The 20,870-nt window shown below is 37.9% G+C and overlaps 1 protein-coding gene across 1 annotated transcript in view; it reads left to right on the top strand.

Annotated features, from left to right (window-relative positions):
• Nucleotides 1-368: 368 nt before the first annotated feature.
• IARS2 (isoleucyl-tRNA synthetase 2, mitochondrial) overlaps nt 369-20,870 on the top strand; it is a 31,522-nt gene continuing 11,020 nt past the window's right edge. The window contains exons 1-13 of the mRNA XM_010282862.1: nt 369-566; nt 1,651-1,807; nt 3,910-4,058; nt 4,137-4,186; nt 4,286-4,395; nt 4,481-4,571; nt 4,944-5,059; nt 6,708-6,877; nt 7,778-7,868; nt 8,078-8,229; nt 9,216-9,376; nt 17,331-17,433; nt 18,062-18,155. Of these exons, the coding sequence (XP_010281164.1) occupies nt 369-566; nt 1,651-1,807; nt 3,910-4,058; nt 4,137-4,186; nt 4,286-4,395; nt 4,481-4,571; nt 4,944-5,059; nt 6,708-6,877; nt 7,778-7,868; nt 8,078-8,229; nt 9,216-9,376; nt 17,331-17,433; nt 18,062-18,155 (1,642 nt within the window). The remainder of the gene's footprint in view (nt 567-1,650; nt 1,808-3,909; nt 4,059-4,136; nt 4,187-4,285; nt 4,396-4,480; nt 4,572-4,943; nt 5,060-6,707; nt 6,878-7,777; nt 7,869-8,077; nt 8,230-9,215; nt 9,377-17,330; nt 17,434-18,061; nt 18,156-20,870) is intronic.

Genomic DNA, 20,870 nt, shown 5'->3' with positions numbered 1-20,870 from the left:
CCCCAGCCCCGGGAAGGAGGGCGGGGGTTTGTGTACGGGCCCGCCTTTGCCGCCGCGGCCGCCTTGTGGGTCTGGGTCTTCACGGGTGCCGGGCCAACCCGCCTGGAGTTAGCTTCGGGGAAGGGTGAAGAGCTGGGGATCTTTAGTTACTTATTTCTTTATAGCCTGGATGCTCTCAAGTTTGTTATGGCTTCGCTTGGAGAAAGGGTAACGACCCCTCTGGTAGCAGAGAGCCGGGGTAATAACGTTAGGCTTAGTGTTATGCCTCTCTCAGGCTTTTTTAATAGTTTTAAACTACTAACGTCTTTTTTTACAAAGTTAGAAAAGTTAACTCTGTGTGTGTGTTCATTTTCAATATACATTTTACGATGAAGCCAAAATTCAGACTTCTTGGAAGTGCAAAGACCTATGATGATTTAGGTGTTTCCTTGTTGTCTCTACAGAAATGTGGTTTTTCGGAACTGTATTCGTGGCAAAAGCAAAGGAAAACAAAGCAGGAATTTTGTCTTCATGACGGACCACCTTATGCCAATGGTGACCCTCATGTTGGCCATGCATTAAATAAAGTAAATATTTATTCATTCATACTGTACTCTTTTGAAGTGGTAAATCCTTTCCATAATGTGCTGTGTGTTCTTCAGTCCCATTTAAATCAGTAGCACTTTAAAGTATTCAACATTTTGGTAGACAGGACTTTTAGAAAGCAAATGGTGCAGTTATGTAGATACCGTATGATGCCACAGTGACGTAGATACCATACCATGACATAAATACCATCTACCAGTATATGGTACCTATATGCTGAGTGCTCATTCATGAGGCTGAATGTTTCACTAAGAGGAGAACATTTTTTTTTAGAAAATGCCCAGCCTTCATTCCTAAGCAATATCAAAGACACAGTTTATTTGTGTGTTGAACGTATTGCACATACACACATGGTGAGTGTATGTTTCTGTATGTGTCTGTGTAATAATGTTACTGTAATGCATTGTTGAGCTGTGCCTTGCTATTTTTTCTTTTAGGTATTTTGTGAATTTGTTGTATTGCATTTATTTTATCTGGGTATCTTCACTGGAAACACAATGACTCAGTGTTGATGTTTTTTAAAATGTAAATTTCAGCTTTAAAATAATACTCCTAAATATGTTTGGGTACGTACCAATCTTGGGTAGATTCAGTCCTGAGAATGACAGCATTACTTATGCTACAAAGTGGGAAAGACTAAAATGTGACCCACAGCTTCTTAAGGTACTAGTGCTAAAGCTTGGACTTCTGGAAATGGCAAGTTTTGGTAGGTAATCACTGGTATCAAAAAGCAATAATGTGCACGAGGCCAACACTGTAGATCCAGCTTGATCTACATTTGTTTTAAAAATGAGACCAAGTAGGATTTGGTTGCTTCAGGGCTTGCAAGTTTATAACTGCGTCTTTCAGTTATACTGCATGTGAATTCCTCTCATCAGAGGTCCTTTGAGGTTCTGCCAAAATACAAAATGACGGGGAAGACAAAAAATCCTAAAGGGACAGTCTTAAATGTAAATGTATCATGCAGCCTTTTACACTTTTTTTTTTTTAATAGGAAGTTCTTAATAATATAGCTATTCCACATGGGGGAGCTAATGTGATAACTGACCCTTGTGTCTTTTTCAGATTTTGAAAGACATCACTAATCGTTTCTATGTGATGAGAGGTTATAAAGTACATTATGTGCCAGGATGGGATTGTCATGGATTGCCAATTGAGTTGAAGGCACTGTCAGAAGTGAAAGGAGCTGAAAATCTTTCACCGATGGAAATTAGACAGAGAGGTAAACTACTATTTGCAATATTTTTATAGAAAAAGTTGGCTTAAGTATTTGTACATCCTACACAGCATATTTTGAATTTTATGCTTTATAAATATATTTTATACTTTATTGTGCGCTTTTCTATTAGGCGTTAGTAACACTTTCTAGGATCATTGTACACAGAGTACAATGTAATCTCATGAAGTGGGATAATTGAACACAAGATTAATTTGTTGCTGTAATGAACAATGTGTAGCACTGACCATGGGTTTAAAGAAACAAAAGGACCGAGGATTTGGATTTCTGCTTTGCATAACTGTGTAGCGGCATGAAACTGGTATTCATCAGATAATCATGCTTTTGGGTTTTGAAGACTGAATTTGCTGAGGAGCTAAAAAGAAGCGCCTCATAAACTGGCAGTCCCTGCATGAGGAGGGGATTGGACCAGATGATCTCCAGAGGTCCCCTCCAACCTCAACCATTCTGTGGTAAAAATTTGGCTTCATCAGGGCAGCTTGGCTCAGTGTTATAATTAGGGATATATTTATTGACTCTGCTTTTAACAATACTACAAAACCATAGGGGTGATCCTTTCAGAGAAAGTTTGTCTGTGTTTATATGGAAACTGTTTTGAAAAAATAGCTTCAAATACCATATGTATTGAAAGACAACAACATTCAGCTACAAAACTATTTGTAATGAGCAATTTAAACTGCTTTAGCTTAAAATTTCAGCAGTGAAATAGGTTAGCTTATTTGCAGAAGCATGTTGCTTCGAAACGTTTGGATCAGCACCAACAGAGGTGGTTAATTTTCATTCTTATTTTACATTATTTGAGAACGCATTTTGAGAAATTGTTCTTCATAACTACACTTCTTTCTTTTTAAGGAAGAGGGGAAAAAAAAGTTTATGTTCTAGAGACACTTGTGCTTTATGTCCCCTATTAGTCAAAGTGCCATTCCTGGATCTTTTTACTCTTTGCAGTCATTTTTATGTAACTGCTGCTCTGAAATAGATTTTTTTTTTTTTTTTTTTTTTGAGCCATAATAATCTGTTGCAAACATCTTTGTCTGTGACATGGACAGTGAGATTGAGGGCAGCTTAGCAAGTCTCCTGATGACACTAAGCTGTGAGGTGCAGTTGACACTCTGGAGGGAAGGGATGCCATCCAGAGGGACCTTGACAGGCTTGAGAGGTGGGCCTGTGCAAACCTCATGAAGTTCAACAAGGCCAAGTGCAAGGTCCTGCACAGGAGTCAGGGCAATCCCAAGCACAAATACTGGCTGGGTAGAGAATGGATTGAGAACAGCCCTGAGGAGAAGGACGTGGCGGGGGTTGGGTGATGAGAAGCTCAGCATGACCCAGCAATGTGTGCTGACAGCCCAGAAGGCTGACAATATCCTGGTCCGCATCAAAAGAAGTGTGGACAGCAGGCCAAGGGAGGTGATTCTGCCCCTCTACACCACTCTCGTGAGAGCCCACCTGGAGTACCGCATCCAGCTCTGGGGCCCCCAACATAAGAAGGACATGGGCCTGTTGGAGCAGGTCCAGAAGAGGGCTACAACGATGATCAGAGGGCTAGAGCATGACTCCTATGAAGACAGGCTGAGAGAGTTGGGGTTGGAGAAGAGAAGGCTCATGGGAGACCTTACTGCAGCCTTCCAGTACCTGAAGGGGGCCTGTGAGAAAGCTGGAGAGGAACTTTTTACGAGGACATGTAGTGATAGGACAAGGGGTGATGGCTTTAAACTGAAAGAGGGTAACTTTAGGTTAGATATAAGGAAGAAATTCTTCACTATGAGGGTGGTGAGGCACTGGAACCAGTTGCCCAGAGAAGTTGTGGATGCCCCATCCCTGGAAGTGTTCAAGGCCAGGTTGGATGGAGCTTTGAGCAACCTGGTCTAGTGGAAGGTGTCACTTCCCATGGCAGGGGGTTGGAATTAGATGATCTGTAAGCTTCCATCTAACCCAAACCGTTCTATTTCATACAAGTCAGTAATTAGTGCACAGTTTCAATATGTTCAGCTCGGGCTTTTCTAAAAAATGTCAATAGCATATTTTAAATGGTATTATATTGATCTTAGTTACCTAAACCATGTGCTTAATGGAACCATTCCCTTCAGCCAGAGAATTTGCAGAAAGAGCAATTGAGAAGCAGAAATCCGCCTTCATTCGTTGGGGTGTAATGGCAGATTGGGCTAACTGCTACCGTACATTTGATCCAAAGTATGAAGCAAACCAGCTGAGAGTCTTCTACAAAATGTATGATAAGGTATGTTGAACTTTTCTTAGTGTGTTTTGTCACAAGTTTCGATTCTCTTAATGTTTTTTTCTTCCCTTTCCTCTTTAGGGTTTTATTTATCAGGACTATAAACCTGTGTTCTGGTCTCCTTCAGCAAAGTAAGAATCAACTTGCTATTTTGTCTGCAAAATTTTAGCAAGGATATCTATAGCTTTTCATGTTCAAGTGTGTTTAACTTATGTTTGATATCTACCCAGAACAGCCTTAGCTGAAGCAGAGCTTGAATACAATGAGCAGCACGTCAGTCGTTCTGTGTATATGAAATTTCCCTTGTTAAAGTCGCCACCTAAGCTGACTTCTGTGATAGGTATGACTTCTGTATAGATTGTAAGACTTACAGCTTTTATTTTTGTTATAATTGTAAGTAAAATACTTCTAATTTACATCTGTAGATGGATCATCCCCTGCTAGCGTGCTAGTCTGGACCACACAACCTTGGACTGTGCCAGCCAATCAAGCAGTTTGTTACATGCCAGATTCAGCGTATGTGTCTTTAACTTGGTTCAGTGATCTGCATCAGTCCTTATTGATATTTATCAGTGAAGTTAAAAAGTTCTGGACTATCATTATGTTTTATTTAAGACATCTTTTTTGCCTTTTTTTTTTTAAAGTGTCATAACTGTAAGCTTTGTTCTCTCTCTCTCAATATGTTAATTTCTGCTTTTCTTTTTATTTTTTTAAAGTTATTTCTTCTTCCTGATGTTATCTTGACATTCTTTTGAGATTTAAGAGTGAATTGGACAAGTAGATTTTGAAACATATTTTGCTGTCATCTAGAGATGGAGCGTTTAAACAATTGGTAGCTTTATGGTGTTTGTAATTATTTAGTATCACAAATATTTATTTGTATTGTAGATATTCAATTGTGAAATGTACAACTACTGGTGAACACTTCATTCTAGCTGCAGATAGAGTTGAATCTACAGCTGCTATTTTGGACACACAGTTTGAGGTTATGTCAACATGTAAAGGTAGGTTTTAATATTGTTAATCTTAAGTTGCTTAGAAATCTGCTTATAGATGTCTGAAAACTGTGTTGGTTTTGATGTATTAAGTTTGTTTATATTTTGAGAACACGCTTTGCTAAAATAATACAAAGAGGAGGAGTAATCTGTCAGATTTTGTATTGGTGTGTTGTGGCTCAAACTGTCATCCATGGATTTCAAAGTACTACTAAAAATCTGGATTAACACTTGGAAAACTTAAACACAAAGTGGAAGTCTACACTGAAAGCAGTTTGCCTGTCTCTCAAACATTGCTGATGAGAACAAGGGGCTAATAACAAGTATGCTTGCTGACTGCTCGATTGCTAAATTCTATGAAAACTATTGAAATTACCTAGTGTAGCAAAATTGGTAGCACTATCAGATGTTGTTGTCATGTTATGTTACTTTGCAAGTTTTTCATTGTTAGGGGTGTCTTAAGCCCTCACCATAACCATGAAGAGTACTGAGGTATTGTAGATGACTGTTGTCTGTACGGGCACACTTAAAGCTGTTAAGTTTGCATCCTAACAAACTGCATAGTTTGTTAATGCAGTTAATAATGCAATTAATAGACAAACTTCTGATTCAATGTCATGAGTTGAGATTTAATGTGTCATTTGTGAACTTTATTCATTTGTCTTTACCAGTGATTCAGTGCTGGAAATATGCATGTCTAAATTAGGAGGTGAGAATGGTGGTTTCTGTGACTTTGTCTTCTCAGGTTGTTTTGGTGTCTTTCCATGCCTTCTTTTTCAGAGGGGAGAAAATTTTCTGTTTCTCTGCTTAATAGTCTTGTGTTTTACCTAATGATAAAATTACCTGCAGGTGTTCTTCTCACAGGTTCCACCTTCTTGAATCCTATGATTTGCAGATAACATACAACAGTGGAGTTGGACTTTCTTGAAAAGAAATTTAATATTAGACCTTGTCCTTTCTATCTTTTCATATATTCAGTGATTAGTTATATTTTGTTACCTTTCTGTATTTGTGTACCTAGCTGTCTGACAACAGTTCCTAAATATGTTCCTTCTAGGAAGAATGCGCTCAATGAAGGCCATTCTTTCAGATGAAGCATTCTTCAAGCTCTGTGATTCTCGACTTTCAGCAAGGCTTTACTACTAATATTCTTTTCAGTGTTTTCTTAGCCCTAAATTGTTGCTAGCTTCATTGTCCTGTACTCTGTTTATTTGTATGTCATTTAGAGAAATTAAATTGTTAGTGATAATATTAGTACTTGGTGGCAGAACTAGGAATAGATCGCAAATTCAAGGCTTTTTAGGCTACTAAATCATTACTGAGATTAGTTTCTGGAACACTGAGATAGTAGTCCCCAAGGAATGGGAATCTGTTGAAGTGTCTAGGTGGTATGTTACTACTAACAGAATACCATTGTCTAAGGTAGAAGAAAAGCTTTTTCTTCAAAGGAAAAAAAAAAACTGTGTGTAAGATTAACAACATAGAGAATCTGAATGCATTTGGACGGGGACCCACAAACAAGATATAGTAGTACATCTGAATAGAACCCTGTGCATACACTTGCTGATCAGTTGTTCCATTTCTGCTCTCGGATAAAAGAAGCTGAATGCATTAATTGTTTCTCGGTTTTCTCTTCTGGTTTTTTTTTCACTTCCAGGTGTAGATTTGGCAGATGGTTCTTGTGCTCATCCCACAATTCCTGGCAGAGTCTCTCCTCTGTTACCTGCAAATCATGTGACAATGGCAAAAGGAACAGGATTAGTTCATACAGCCCCAGCTCATGGTATGGAAGACTACAGTGTAGCTTCCCACCATCAGCTACCCACGGTACTTTATTTTTTCAGCTATTGCTCTTGATTTCCTGCAACTGTTTGATCACATGCCACTACAGGGATTGTTGTAATTTGTGCATAAAATGTGCAAATGTTTTGAAGGATTCAGATAAGTGTATCACTAATGGCCTGCAGGACTGCAGGACTGACCTTAAAGTGTATATCAAAATAAAAGGATGAAGTTTTTCATCCATCTGCTAATTAAAGCTTACAGGGAAGTGGTAGAATAGAATCAGATTTCTCTTCTCTGTTCTTAGTTTTTTGGTTTGTTCTTTTTTTTTTTAAAGGATAACAGACAACAATTTTCAGATATTGACTCTCAGTGCTCAGAATTGGCTTCTAAACCTGTATCTTGCAGACCAGTAAATCACCGGTTATGTAGGACATTATTCTTTTTTCAGCAAAGCTTTTTTTAAACACGTACATAAATACAGTTCAGTTATGCACGATCAGTTTGTGTTTGATGGAAATTAAGATGCAGAGTATTCTTTTTCTCTTTTGCCTTTTTAAAGAGGTGACTCTTGATGTTCCCAAACCTGATTATAATCATATTTCTGGTTGGGTTTTTTGAGGGTAGGGTTTTTCCAGGGGTTTTGGTTTTGTTTTCACTGTTGATTTGGAAAGTCATTGACATACTAACCAGTGAGTTCATGTAAGACAGTTGCGATATGTCTGCAAACGCAATGGTGCTCATTTCTGATACATAAGATTCACTTACCCAGTAGATTACTAAATTGCAGTTCACTAAGTCTGAAGCGTACTTAAATATAACATACTTTGCTATTCATCAGAAAAATAATTACTCAGCAGAGTACTTGTATCACTTTTGAATAGCAAAAAGGTAATTAATTGCCACATGGTATTTTATTGACATGATTAACGTATTTATTTTAAGGATTGCCTTGTGGATGAAGGTGGGTTTTTTACTGAAGCGGCAGGTCCTGAACTTCAAAACAAGAATGTCCTTGAAGAGGGGAATGAAGCTGGTGAGTATTTGATATGTAGCCATTTGTTACTTTATCAGTTATATTGCTGCAGGTATATTTTGAGGGTTCATATAAACTGAACACATTTTGAATATGGATGAGGTACAGGCACTTCTTATTATGTGTTGATCATGGAAAGGAATGAATTGAGGTTAAAAGTAGCAGTGTGTTCAAATTGGATTGTAAACTTGCCTCACTCTTTCTCTCAGTCATTCGGATGCTTCAGGCAGCCGGGAGTTTGTTAAAAGAGGAGAAGTATGTGCACAGTTACCCATATGACTGGAGGACTAAAAAACCAATGATTATTCGTGCCAGCAAACAGTGGTTTGTGAACACAGCAAGTGTGAAGGCTACAGCACAGGTATATGATTTTGTGTTCTTATGGGATGTTTAAAGACAGCTGATGCCATTTGGAATCAGCAAAACAATCTCACTACAGCTCACTCCAGAATATGTTCTTCTCTCGGGTTTACAAACACTAGTTGGAAAGAGTTATTTGTAGAAGTGACAAATGTTGTTGGTTCTTTGTCAATATTGATATAGTCCAGGATAAATACATTGACCTTATTTGTTCTTTGTATTTACAGGACATGTGTAAGTTTCTTAGAGCTACTGATTTTTTTCCCAAAAAATATTTTTAAAAATACAGTGTTTCAAGGAATTAAATCAGGAGAGACAAGTTTATCACTACTAAAATTACCTTTGTTGTTATGGCAGCCATGCATGGCAAGACATCTTTGTTTGCTCCCCTATTAATTTTGCCACAGTCCCATTTTAAATAACTTTAAAATTTATTTTTTTTTTTTTGTTAAACGCAGTGCTCTTTGAAATTATGTACATCCACACAGAAGACTCAGACCAGCACTGTAGACTGTCCTGGGTAACAGGGCATGAGGTGTTTACTCCATATTCATGTCCTTCTAGCATGAAGGGAAATATGATGGTTATTCAGCAGGGTTGTGAGTGAGTGGTAGCCCACACTCTCTAATACAGGCAGTATGTATCAAGGTCTGATTTCAAACAGACAACATAGACAACAGCATAAGACACAACGAGCTATTAAACTTCAGATAGAGATACTGATGTCATTTCTAACTCACTTCAGGGTGTGTCTGCTAGAGAATCAGAGCTGGCAAAGAAGCATAGGTTTCTCTGTGGGGACACATACAGTATATACAGCGTTCCAAGTACATTATTGAAGAGCAACATGCGGTGAAATAAATGTGACAGTTGCCGGAGAGCCTGTTATTCAGTACAGGGAGTGTAGAAGTGTACCTTTTTTTACTGGTAGCATAAGCAGTGTTTGAATGCTGAAGCATGATCAACAATTCACTGTGTACTTCATAGGAAGTGCTGAAAAAAGTGAAAGTTATTCCTACGTCTGCAGTGAACAGAATGCTCGAAATGCTGGACAGAAGGACGTTTTGGTGTATATCACGGCAAAGATGTTGGGGTGTTCCGATTCCTGTTTTTTATCAGAAGAACACAGGAGAATGCTTGATAAACAGGTATTTGTCTAGCTTTATGTACTGAAAAATGAAAGAATGAGCACTGTCTGTTGTGCTGCAGTTACACAATATTCTAAAACTTCTAACTATTTAAGCATAAACACATGTTTTTACTTGTAGTTGTTTATATGCAGATCTAATTCAGTTATAAATTAAAACAAGCAAACTCATTGCTGAAGGTGACTTGTATGTAAGTAATGAGAAGTAATTTACTGAGATACTTAAGTTACCTGAAAAGTCCCCTTGGTAATAATTTCTGCTTTCATCCCTCATCTTCAAGTTTGAGCTGGCAGTAATCACTGGCCTTTACATTTAAGCAAGGAGTAAAATGCAAGTTGTAGTTAGAATAGATTGCAACTGTAATTGTAGCGCTGTAAATTGAACAATATGCCTGTTTTGTCAAAATAGGTTTTTGCAGTTGAATAGTGACAATGAGATACCCAAAGTGGAATAAACAAATCAGTTGCAGAACAACTGCACATTGTTTCACAATCATAAAATCCTAGAATGGCTTGGGTTGGAAGGGACCTTTAAAGGGCACCTAGTCCAACCCCCCTGCAGTGAGCAGGGACATCTTCAACTGGATCAGGTTGCTCAGAGCCCCGTCCAACCTGACCTGGAATGTTTCCAGGGATGGGACATCTCCCACCTCTCTGGGCAACCTGGGCCAGTGTTTCACCACCCCCGTCGTGAAAACTTTCTTCCTTATATCTAGTCAGAATCTACCCTCTTTTAGTTTAAAACCATTACCCCTTGTTCTAAAACAAAATTAGAGTGTTTTTGAAGAGCCAGCCTTAAAAAGTGTAAATAAGTGACCTTTAGCTGTATGATTTGGTATGTCTAAATCTTCAGATACTAGCCTTATTCTGCAGTCTTTTGGTTAAGTTAATAGTATCTGGATACTATAAACACTGCATTTCAGGTGTTCCAGGCAATGTAATGCAGAGGAAATCCAAGCTGTGCTTTAAAACAAGAAACTTCAAGCAGATATGATCCTTTTCTGTCTTTTAAGGAGTAAGAGAGTTCTGGTTTTACCCCTTTGGGGAACAGAGGTTTTCAGTTGTGAATGTCCTCTGAGAGATGATTTCATAAAAATAGTATTGTGGAGTTCCACATTCATTGTTTATTTCCATAATTGTTTTCTGTCTTGAGATATGCTAGTGTAACTCCATTTTCGTAACCTTACAACTATTTGTGCAAATTTGTTATGTGTAATAAGATTGCCGTAGCTGGAGATGAACTTAAGAAGTGTTGCAGAACTTTCTGTATTCTGGTGTGCAACAAATATACTGCAGAGAGTCCAGCATGTTTTCCACAGGCTGGACTGAACACGTAAGTATAGTAGTAGGTGAGGCTTAGGGTGTGGAGAGCAGGGAATGGACTTTAAGCAGTTAGTCCTTAGCTTCACCTAGAGTGACTGGGTGTGTAGGTGCACAGATACGTACTTTGACTCTCTCACAGCAGGCTGCAACTGTGAGAAAAGACCACAATAACCATAGTCGTTTATAGTACCTGAATAATGCTGACGCACATCAGGAAATAAAGGGATGGAGGCTCTGTGGGGTGTAAAGTCATTTTACCTGCAAAAACTGTTCCCTTACTAAAAAGTAAGTATGTGTTCACGTTAAAAAAAAAATTAGTGTCTGAGGAATACTTATTGTAGTCTGTCTGTGGAGTAGGCTTAATTGTGTTACCTGTGGTTGCTTAAAATTGTTAAATATGTAGATTAGCAACAACAACAACAAAATAAAGAGTGTAATGAACAACAGTTCAGCAGTTGGCAGTCAAACGTGAAGAGCACCATGAAGCAATAGCTCCTTCAGAACACAGAGGAGCTGACCTAGCTGGTACAAAAAGCATTTGAAAGGAGGAATGCATGGGAATTCCTTTAGGTTGTAGCAAAATTACCTTGAAAGCCAGTGACCTGTATTAAAAAGCATTTTTGTAAGTCCTTGAGCTGTGTGAGATTATTGCTCAAGTTGTACAATATGTGGCAAGTGGGGCATTTTGATGTGATAAACTATTGCAGAGTTTAACAATTTGACCTTTGTGTGTAGGTGTTTGCCTAGCAGTCACACATGTAGGTGAATGAACAAAGGGATGGTATGGCATGTTTGGTTAGAATTGATCTGAGGAAAAAGAGATATTTAGGAAGAAGAAGAGACATATCCAATATGCTTGAAAAGTAGATTTATTTCACTTGACTGACAGCTTCTGATGCTTGTTTATAGTCTCTTTACTTTAAGATATTTTAAAGTAGAGGTGAAATTTTCAAAGAAAAGTGTAAAATACTCATGTAAAGTTAGCCATCGCAGACTTCTGTAACCAGAGTAGAAGTGCACAGAATATTGGCCTATAGAAATGACAGGCAAATTTAGAAAGCAGTCTGTCAATTCATAGGTCATTTTCCTGGACACCAGCTCTTATTGAAATAAACAGCTAAGCCTAAATATTTTGTTGCATTTGCATTATCATTTTGAAAATCATATCACAATACGTTGCTGACATATTTCTAACACTTAAGTTTCATATTTGGATTGTGTGAATAATTAATACCATTAAAACAACAGTAAGTAACTTACATTTCAAAACAAAAGCTGTTTTCTTCTCTTGAACGCTGGTTAAGTGTGCTTCCAGTAGCAGCTACTTTGGAGTTTTTGTGTGGCTATCAAAAGTAACAGCATCTCCACTGGAAGTCAGTGTAGTCCACATGGAGTTGCTGTTACATATGAGAGCACCAATGGTCAGTCTTGGGTGATCCTATTTATGTATCACCTGTAAAAAGACTTTTAAGACAAAAAAAAAAAGTCACTAAAATAAACTGCTGTGTTTCCCTCTGTGAGAGTTTCCCCTGAATTTGTCATGTGAAAGGCTGCAGAAAAGCTGTTCTTTCAAGATGCAACCGCTCGTCTCTAACAGAGTATTTTTCCGACACCAACAATCCTGTCTTTCTAAGTTGAAAGCAAAGAGCTAGATTGTAATCTTGTATGCAACAACTTTGTTACAAGATCTCCATGAGTCTTCCTGTTTGCTGCAGGGGCCCTCCCATAGCCCTAAAAGACATTTGATTGTATGATACTGTTGTCTATGGTTATAAATTTTAATACACTACTGATGATTAGATTCTTTACTATGTAGAGTATACCACATCATATTGCAATCAGGAATTTAAAAATTATTACAAAATAACAAAACCCTATATGAGAGAGAGAGAGAAAAGAGAGAATATTTTTTCATTATTGCCATTTTCAGTAAGAATATGGAGGTAAGATTTTATGCGATTTTTCTTTACAAGTGGAGAAAAAGGACTCTAAATAGAATACATGCACAAATAAACACGCTGTTTGTCAACTTTCAAAATTGAATAGATTTCAAGAGAAAACATTCTGATTCTAGGAGACTCTCTAACTCATGGAAGAGAAGAGAGAGACCCAAAAGTAAAACGAGAGATTTGTATTTCCAGTAGTAGCTCAGACCAGGTAATGTGAGATACCTGCTTTAATATGACCACATGCAATAACTTCTTTACAAATTCACTGTTCAGATATTGGTAGTAGTAATATTGCAAAGATTATTCTAATGCCTGAGAATTTTTGTCGCCTTCTCTGTGACTTTGATTAACAAGTAACTTAAATTTCTGACAAAGAAAACCCCAGTCTGTTTTTGAAGTCGATCTACCCTGCACTCTAATTTGCTTTTTAAAATATTAAGACATTTCAGCAACTTCTAAGCAATAGCAACTTACCGTAACCTAAATACTTACTGCTGCAGTATCAACGTTCACGTAAAAAAGAAGATAACTTGCCCTCTTTACTGTTGTTTGAAAAGAGATCGAGAGAACATCAGGCACTGTATTCTTCTCCTCCCGACTATACCTTAATGCTGCCTAATTTCTGTTAACACATTAAATAAGTGTTCAGCATAATCAATATCAGACTTCAGAGTGATTGGCTGGTGTCGTGGTAGCGTGGATTGCCGTAGGGGTTTCAGTGTTAAAACGTAGCAAGTGACACGTAATGCAAGTTCTTCTAGATAGCGTATGAATACAGGGCAAAGTTTTACAATGGTGTTTATTGCTAACTCGGTGAATTATCATGCTCACGTTGAAGCCCACAGATTATGAAGTGATGAGCAGTTATTTGAGAAAAGTGCTTTTTACCTGTACCTTGCATAAAAGTACTTTGCAAAAATCTTCCTCCTTACAGTACAGGTACCTTAATATAGTTGTTTCTCTCTCTCTCTCTCTGGTAATAGTTAATCATAGGATCTTGGGAAACAATTAGAGAGACAGGGTTGGGGGTTTTTTGTTTGTCTTGGGTTTTTCTAACTGTAGGAGGAAAAAGTATTTGGTGAAATGGTATCCTGGAAATCCTTGGTCTTAACTATCTCTTATAAAATGCTGTTAATGCTTGCTTACATTCCGTAGGGAAACGGAATGTAATGAAAAAAAGCTTGCACTGACAAAATGTTTGTGGCTTTTTTTTTTACTTGATTTGAAACTATGATAGGATTTTGAGAATATTGGTCAATAGTAAGTTGACTTCACAGTCTTTGACTCTATTAAGTGATTCGTAATACAAATCTGACTTTCTTTTAGTTGTCTGAAAACTTAAGATCTGTAACCTAATTGCATCTGTTAGTTCACGTGTCACTAAAATGTGTCTGTAAAATAATTCTACCCTTCATAAATAACAGTATAAGCCTTTACATTGCATAGCAATACACTTGGTAAAAGGTTAGTCCATAGTATATTTTGTAGTAATGGTGTATCTACAATGGCAGACAACTGTTGTGTGGCATTGGCAATACGTACTTACTGTAAACGAAGGCAGTCATTTTATGATGGTTTCCCAAGGGAGATTGATGGCAAGGTTTTATTTCCTTCTTGTCCCTCCCCCTACCTCCCCTGAAGAGGAGAAAAGTTCAGCCTCACTACAGGTAATACTGTTTGCACTAACACAGTGTTTCAAGTCATCCCCCCGCTCTTGTTAACTGCTCCAAATATTTGTGTGATAGGCCTGACCTTAATCTGTACCTTTTCCATTGGGGAGACATGTAATTGCAATTAGCAGTTGCAATGTCAGAAAACTGGTGGCATTTCAGGCTTTATCTCCTTTACTTAAAGCTTAGAACATCTAACAAACAGATTTCTGCTGTGACCCAAATTGAATCCAGACAGTTGCTGGAAAGCATTCTTTGTTAAGGGTATATTCCTACATATCATCCAAGGTAGCTGTTAGTTTTGGTCTCTAACTGGATTTATCACCTTTTAAAAATCCCTACAAATGCTGATATTGTCAAATACCTGTTGAATGCTTTAAAAATTTATAGATTGAAAATTAATTCATCACTTGAGTTTATGTCCCTCCACTGAAGTGTATTTGCAATATGGAAATTTTTTGTGGAAGACAGCTTAGTTGCTGTTTAAATTTTGTACTTGCTTTATGGGGCATGCTGGTAGCTTTTCCGTGCTAGTTATGGTTATGATTCTTCATTAGAAAAAATTTCTGGCTCTAATTTGATGCCAGAGCCATTAGCCGAGCACTGAATTACTTCTTCCATGAATCACTCAATATGCACTAACGTTTTATGTGGTAATAAGCACGTTTTTAGGGTAAATCATCCTCTCTTTAATTTAGCTACTCTGTCTTCTGCTGGTGACTTCCTAAGGGCCAAGTCTCACCCATGGAAGGCATAGAGACTGTGGAGAGAACTCTTGAAATACTCACTTGAAGATAACTGTAATTGTCTTTAAAGATACACTGATCGTGCATTTGGGAAGACTCAAAGGTGGAGCCTTCTGTTGGCGAGGAGTGAAAAATAAGTGTTATAGCTTGTTCTAAAATGGTCCCAGGTGCTATAGTCTGTGTCGTCACTGAAGGTCAGGGTATAAAGCCAGCCTCTTCAGTAGAAGGTACTGACCCCGCAAGAGAGAGACACATTCAGTTGGAATAGTTTTGTCCTGGGCTGAGGCAAACAACCTTCTCCTTGGCTTACTTGATTTTTCCTGAGAGCTTTCTGAATCTGAAGATTTAGCCTGAAGGAGGCAAGGCATAAGCACTTACCAGCTATCTGTCAGGAATCTACCAGGACTGGAGTTGTGTGCTTTTGTCATGGAGAAGTAACTCTTCACAACTGGAAGTATAGACAAATAGGCCTCTGCAAATATATCTGAAAGGAAAAGATACTATTCAGAACCGGAGCTCCTAAATGTTGTTTTACCAAGACAAATGTTAGCAGATGTATTACAAAGCCATAAATTGTGTCCTGTCATCATTAAACTGGAAGGTGAATGATATCCATTCTACCCTGAACAAGAATGGCGATGGTATACTAGCTGGCTGTTGCTTTGTGAGTGTTGCTGGTTAGTGGGTTTTCTCTCCAGAAAACCTACTGGGATGTTCTCCAGGAATTTACTTTAAAAAGTTGATTAATTGATGATTGATCAATTGATTGATTAATACAAAACTGTTGGTCTATCATTGCAATTTTACTCCCCCAATCAAGAGCAAAATTGCATTTCCTTCTTAGTGTTGCACCTCATGTCATGTAAGTAATAGATTGTTCTACATCATCTTGGAGAAATGGGTTTTCATGCATAAACATGCATAAACTTACATGCATGACATGTAAGATTCCACTATATGGTGGAGTGACATAGATCAACTTGCCAGCAGTGCAGAAAAAAATAGTGCTGAAGTCCAAATACAAAACCGAGTGATGACATTGAAGAAGTTAGTTCATCTGCTTTCTGTGATTTTGAGATAATTATGCCAGATCATTATTTTACTTTTTCGCCTTTCACAATACTGTGTCAGGTTGTTAGTTAATTGATTAAATCCTCATTTCTCGAGTTAAAAACTACTCTCTGGTGGACTGAGTAACACAGCAGTTTTAGTTTGAAGTTGGCAGATCATGATGATCTGCTATACTCCTTAAATACAGCAGATGTTTTAAAAATCACCTGTTTAGTAAGTGGTCTGTGAGTCAGCAAGACAAAGTGTGTGGTGGTTGGTTTGTTTTTTTAAGCTATCTTAATTTATGTCTAGACTTGGCATTAAATGATATTAAAAATCAATTCCTTATAGCCTTACCTACTGGGGATAATGATTGAATGTGTCATAAATAGTGCACAGAACTGCATGCACTTCTGGTTGTATTATCTGTTCACATCAGAAAAAATGCTTAGTTAATTTCTTTTATTTTTCTTATTTCCATAGTGTCTATTTACTTCAGGACCTTTGTCCTGGCTGGTGCTTTACGATATGAACTCATGTATTGCCTTCAGAGTGTATGTTGAATGGTTGTTTACGTCACTCCTCTATTGGGTACAGAAGTTTGTTTCCCACATCATTGGGATTAATATATTTATATGTGTGTTTCTTACCATTTGAAAAATATATTGCCAAAATGGAGGAATCCAGGCAACCAGCGGTCTAATATATATATACATGTATGTTATTCTATTCAAAATGCTGCCATTTCCTAACTCTCCATTTCCACAAGAAATGGTCTCTTTATCCAGTGGAGAAAAGAAGCCTGTTGTCAAACAAAGCAAATGTTTCTGGGGGAAGTATTTGTTTAGTTTCTGTAAATCCAAGGTCAAGAAATAGGAAGTGAAATGGATTTAAGAAGTTTTCAAGCTGCTGGCATCTTCATTTTTTTGAGTTCCCAGTTATTCAGTATTTGCAGAAAAAGCTGTTTGGAAAACATGCAGGTTTCTGTATGTCCAGGTTTTATACATCCCCACCCATCTTGGATGACAAAAGTAGTTAAGTCTTTTTCACACAGACAGAAAGCTCTGTGGAGTCTTGTCTGGATTAGAGGCTGGAAAATCACAGGTTCAAATAGCTTAATCTCTTTATCAGTATATCACACCACTTTGGATCTGGGATACTTGTAGAAGGTACAAATAACTCATCAATTCATGAACCCTTTTTTCTTTCTAACTCAGTGAAACTATCGCAGATGTCATCAAAATAGTGGAGCAGCAAGGAACAGATGCGTGGTGGACCCTTCCTATTGAACAACTGCTATCAAAAGAGGCTGTAGCAAAGGTAACTTTTTTTAACTCCAAATACAGAAGGTGCTTGAGGCAGTTTAGTGGTGGGAAATAATATAAAACCTTCATATATTCCCATGATCCTTTTCAATCTTGTACCTTCATGAGAAGGTATCCTGTGAAAGGAATATTCAGAAAGTAAGATAGTAAGTAGTAAGAATAAGACAAAATACAGCCAAATTTGTGCGATTAATTCAGGGCAGAGGTCTCCATCCTCCTCATGTTTGGTTCAGGAGGAAAGTGACATCCTAATTTACCCAGTTATGAGACCAAATATATATTGTCTTTGTCATTAAAATAGATTCACATTTTAGTTAGTTCTTCCTAAATTTTATTGTTCCTTTAACAGTTGTGTTCTTAAGCAAGCACACAAATTGTACTGTTAATCTGTCATCCCAGGTTTCTTGTAATCTTTCCTTGTTCTGTTTTGGGTTTTCATCAGTAATTATCTGAAAACTGTTGTGAAAAATTACCTAAATTATTCTGTTCACTCACAAAGTTGGTACCAGAGCCTGTGTGATACTCGTCCAGAAACCAACTCTACTTTACTTTTAGTAGCTTTGAAAACCATTGGTGACACGGAGTATTCTGTTTGTCTTACTTAATAATTGTTTTTCCTATAGGCTGGTGGTCATGATGTTTTGGATTATGTCAAGGGAGAGGATGTCCTAGACATCTGGTTTGACAGTGGAACTTCCTGGGCTCATGTTTTGGAAGGTACAGAATTAATATGTTGATCTTTCTTTTCAAACACTTGGAGAACAAAATATAACTGTTTTGCATGATGGTGTTGGTATTGGCAAAACTGAGTTAGATAATGCCAGCAGCAAACTGGTTGTGACTACTTCTAAAGTTGCTTTTGCTTGTAAAGATAAGGATTTAATTGTGGCACACTCACTTTCAGCGTAGTTGAATTTGAGATTGTTCTAATATTCTATTATGACAGATTCTGCCATGTGGCATACTGTATATTTTCTAATTGGAACATATTTGAATATAGAAGTTTCATGACACAAATGGCCAAGATACTTCACCGCTAGTTGGTAACTCTTAAATTATTTTCAGTTAGCAAATTTTGGTTTGTGCTTATGCATGCTATTTGAAGCAGAAAAAATTGAGATCAGCTGCTGAATCTAAGTTAGTTATATAATTTTAACAGTGTAGATGTACTTTTTCACTTCTGATTACTTTCAGTAACTAAAGGAGTGTACTGTGACTTAAAATATTTATACTTGCTATATGCTATTTATAGCTCCTACTGAAAGTAGTAGATATGTATTTGTACAAAGATACATTAAATATACGCCATTTGCCTGGAAGATAGTCCAAAGTCAGGAGTCCTTTCTAAAGGAGGAGGCTGGTCCCATACATCAAGTCTGTTGGACTTTAAACTCTCAGTACACAATTGTGTGATAACAGTCTTGTTGAATTATAAAACACATTAGTACCAGAGGTTTTATTTCTTAGCAACATGGCCAGGCAACAGTACCATCAGCAAACATTCATTATCTAGAAGACCTTTACATATATTAAAGTTCATACTCTTTAAAAATGTTTCTAGTTTGGTTTTGAAAGGTATAACAATGTAGTGGTATTTTATGTGTACAGTTATATACTTGCATTCTTTAAGGGCTTAACACTTCAGTATGCAAAAACTACCTCTAATCCTGTGTAGAGGAGAGACATCATGTTTCATAAGGAATAGCAGAATCGAGACACTTGACTCACTGTTAATTTGTGTAAGGTTCCCATATGGACTCTAATGTTTAATAAATGTTGTGTCTTGCACAGTACAGACTTCTTTCATGGAACCATTAAAAGTTCCTCTTCTCTATCTAGTCATGTAGTTTCATTAAACTTGCTGGAACTTGGTGTGTTTAAGGCATCTTCTTTTGCTGGTTGACATGACTGGAGTGGCCCCACTGGTTCAAAAGTCGGGGGAAGGACTAATAAGCATGTGATCTTGTAAGCCTCTCTATCTTCAGAAATAACATTAAAGTTGCATTACCTTTTTTTCCTATGTAATTGAGGCTCCCAGACACTGTCAGAAGTGGAAGTACAGTCTCAATGATTCATATGAAACTACTGTTTTAATGTACCCTTTATGAAAAATGCACTTTGCAAGAGAAGTTTGTTGAATTAATAGTTTTCATAGAACCATAGAATCACTGAGGTTGGAAAAGACCTTTAAGATCATCAAGTCCAATCATCAACCCAACACCACCATGCCTACTAAACCATGTCCTGAAGTGCCATGTCAACACGTTTTTGGGGGTTTTTTTGAACGCTTCCGGTGATGGTGACTCCACCACCTTCCTGGGCAGCGTGTTCCAATGCTTGACCCCTCTTTCAGAAAAGACGTTTTTGCTAATATCTAGTCGAAATCTCTCCTGGTACAACTTGAGGCCATTTCTTCTTGTTCTATCGCTTATTACTTGGGAGAAGAGACCAACAACCTCCTCACTATGCTCTCCTTTCAGGTAGTAGCAGAGAGCAATAAGGTCTCCCCTCAGCCTCCTCTTCTCCAGACTGAACAACCCCAGTTCCTTCAGCTGCTCCTCATAAGACTTGTGCTCCAGACCCCTCACCAGCTTCGTTGCCCTTCTCTGGACACGCTCCAGCACCTCAGCATCCTTCTTGTAGTGAGGGGCCCAAAACTGAACACAGTACTCAAGGTGCAGCCTCACCAGTGCCGAGTACAGGGTCACAATCACTCCCCTAGTCCTGCTGGCCACACTGTTTCTGATAGAAGCCAGGACGCTGTTGGCCTTCTTGGCCACCTGGGCACACTGCCAGCTCATATTTAGCTGGCTGTCAGACAGCACCCCCAGGTCCTTTTCTGCCGGGCAGCTCTCCAGCCGCTCCTCCCTAAACCTGTAGCGTTGCATGGGGTTGTTGTGACCCAAATGCAGGACCTGGCATTTTTGTTTGTCTTGTATTTCCCAATATGCTCCAGCTTTTAAAATTTTTTGCGGAATTTCTTTCTATGCCAATAAAAATAATTGGCAAGGCTTACAAAGAGGCTAACTGATGGGATTCTTTTCCAAAGTACTCTTGGGGAAAAATGGATGAAATCCAGAGAGAAATCTGAAATTGCTTAGAGAATGTCACAACAGGAAGAAGAACTTCCTGTGGCTTAAACTCATGAAAGCACAGAGGCATATGGGAGCTGGCGTGCTACCTGTAGAGTGCTTCCTCTTAATTTTGTAGCAGATCAGTGGTAACAGCAGTTATTGCTTGCCTTCTGGTGACAGTGTCATGCATGACAGTGGTTCTTTTGCAGCACATGACTTAATTTCAGGGCAACTGGAGGGATATAATAGATAAATAGGCTAAAACTGTGAGACTAACGTTTATAATTGTTTTGCTCTACCATGAACTCAAGTTATTAAAAATTATGAATCAATGATCTGTCTGTTAGTAACCAGCAGG

This window comes from Phaethon lepturus, unplaced genomic scaffold, assembly GCF_000687285.1.
Source record: "Phaethon lepturus isolate BGI_N335 unplaced genomic scaffold, ASM68728v1 scaffold14972, whole genome shotgun sequence".
NCBI classification, from domain to species: Eukaryota; Metazoa; Chordata; class Aves; order Phaethontiformes; family Phaethontidae; genus Phaethon; species Phaethon lepturus.
The sequence above is the reverse complement of the archived record's forward strand: the minus strand, read 5'-3'. Positions and strand labels throughout refer to the sequence as shown.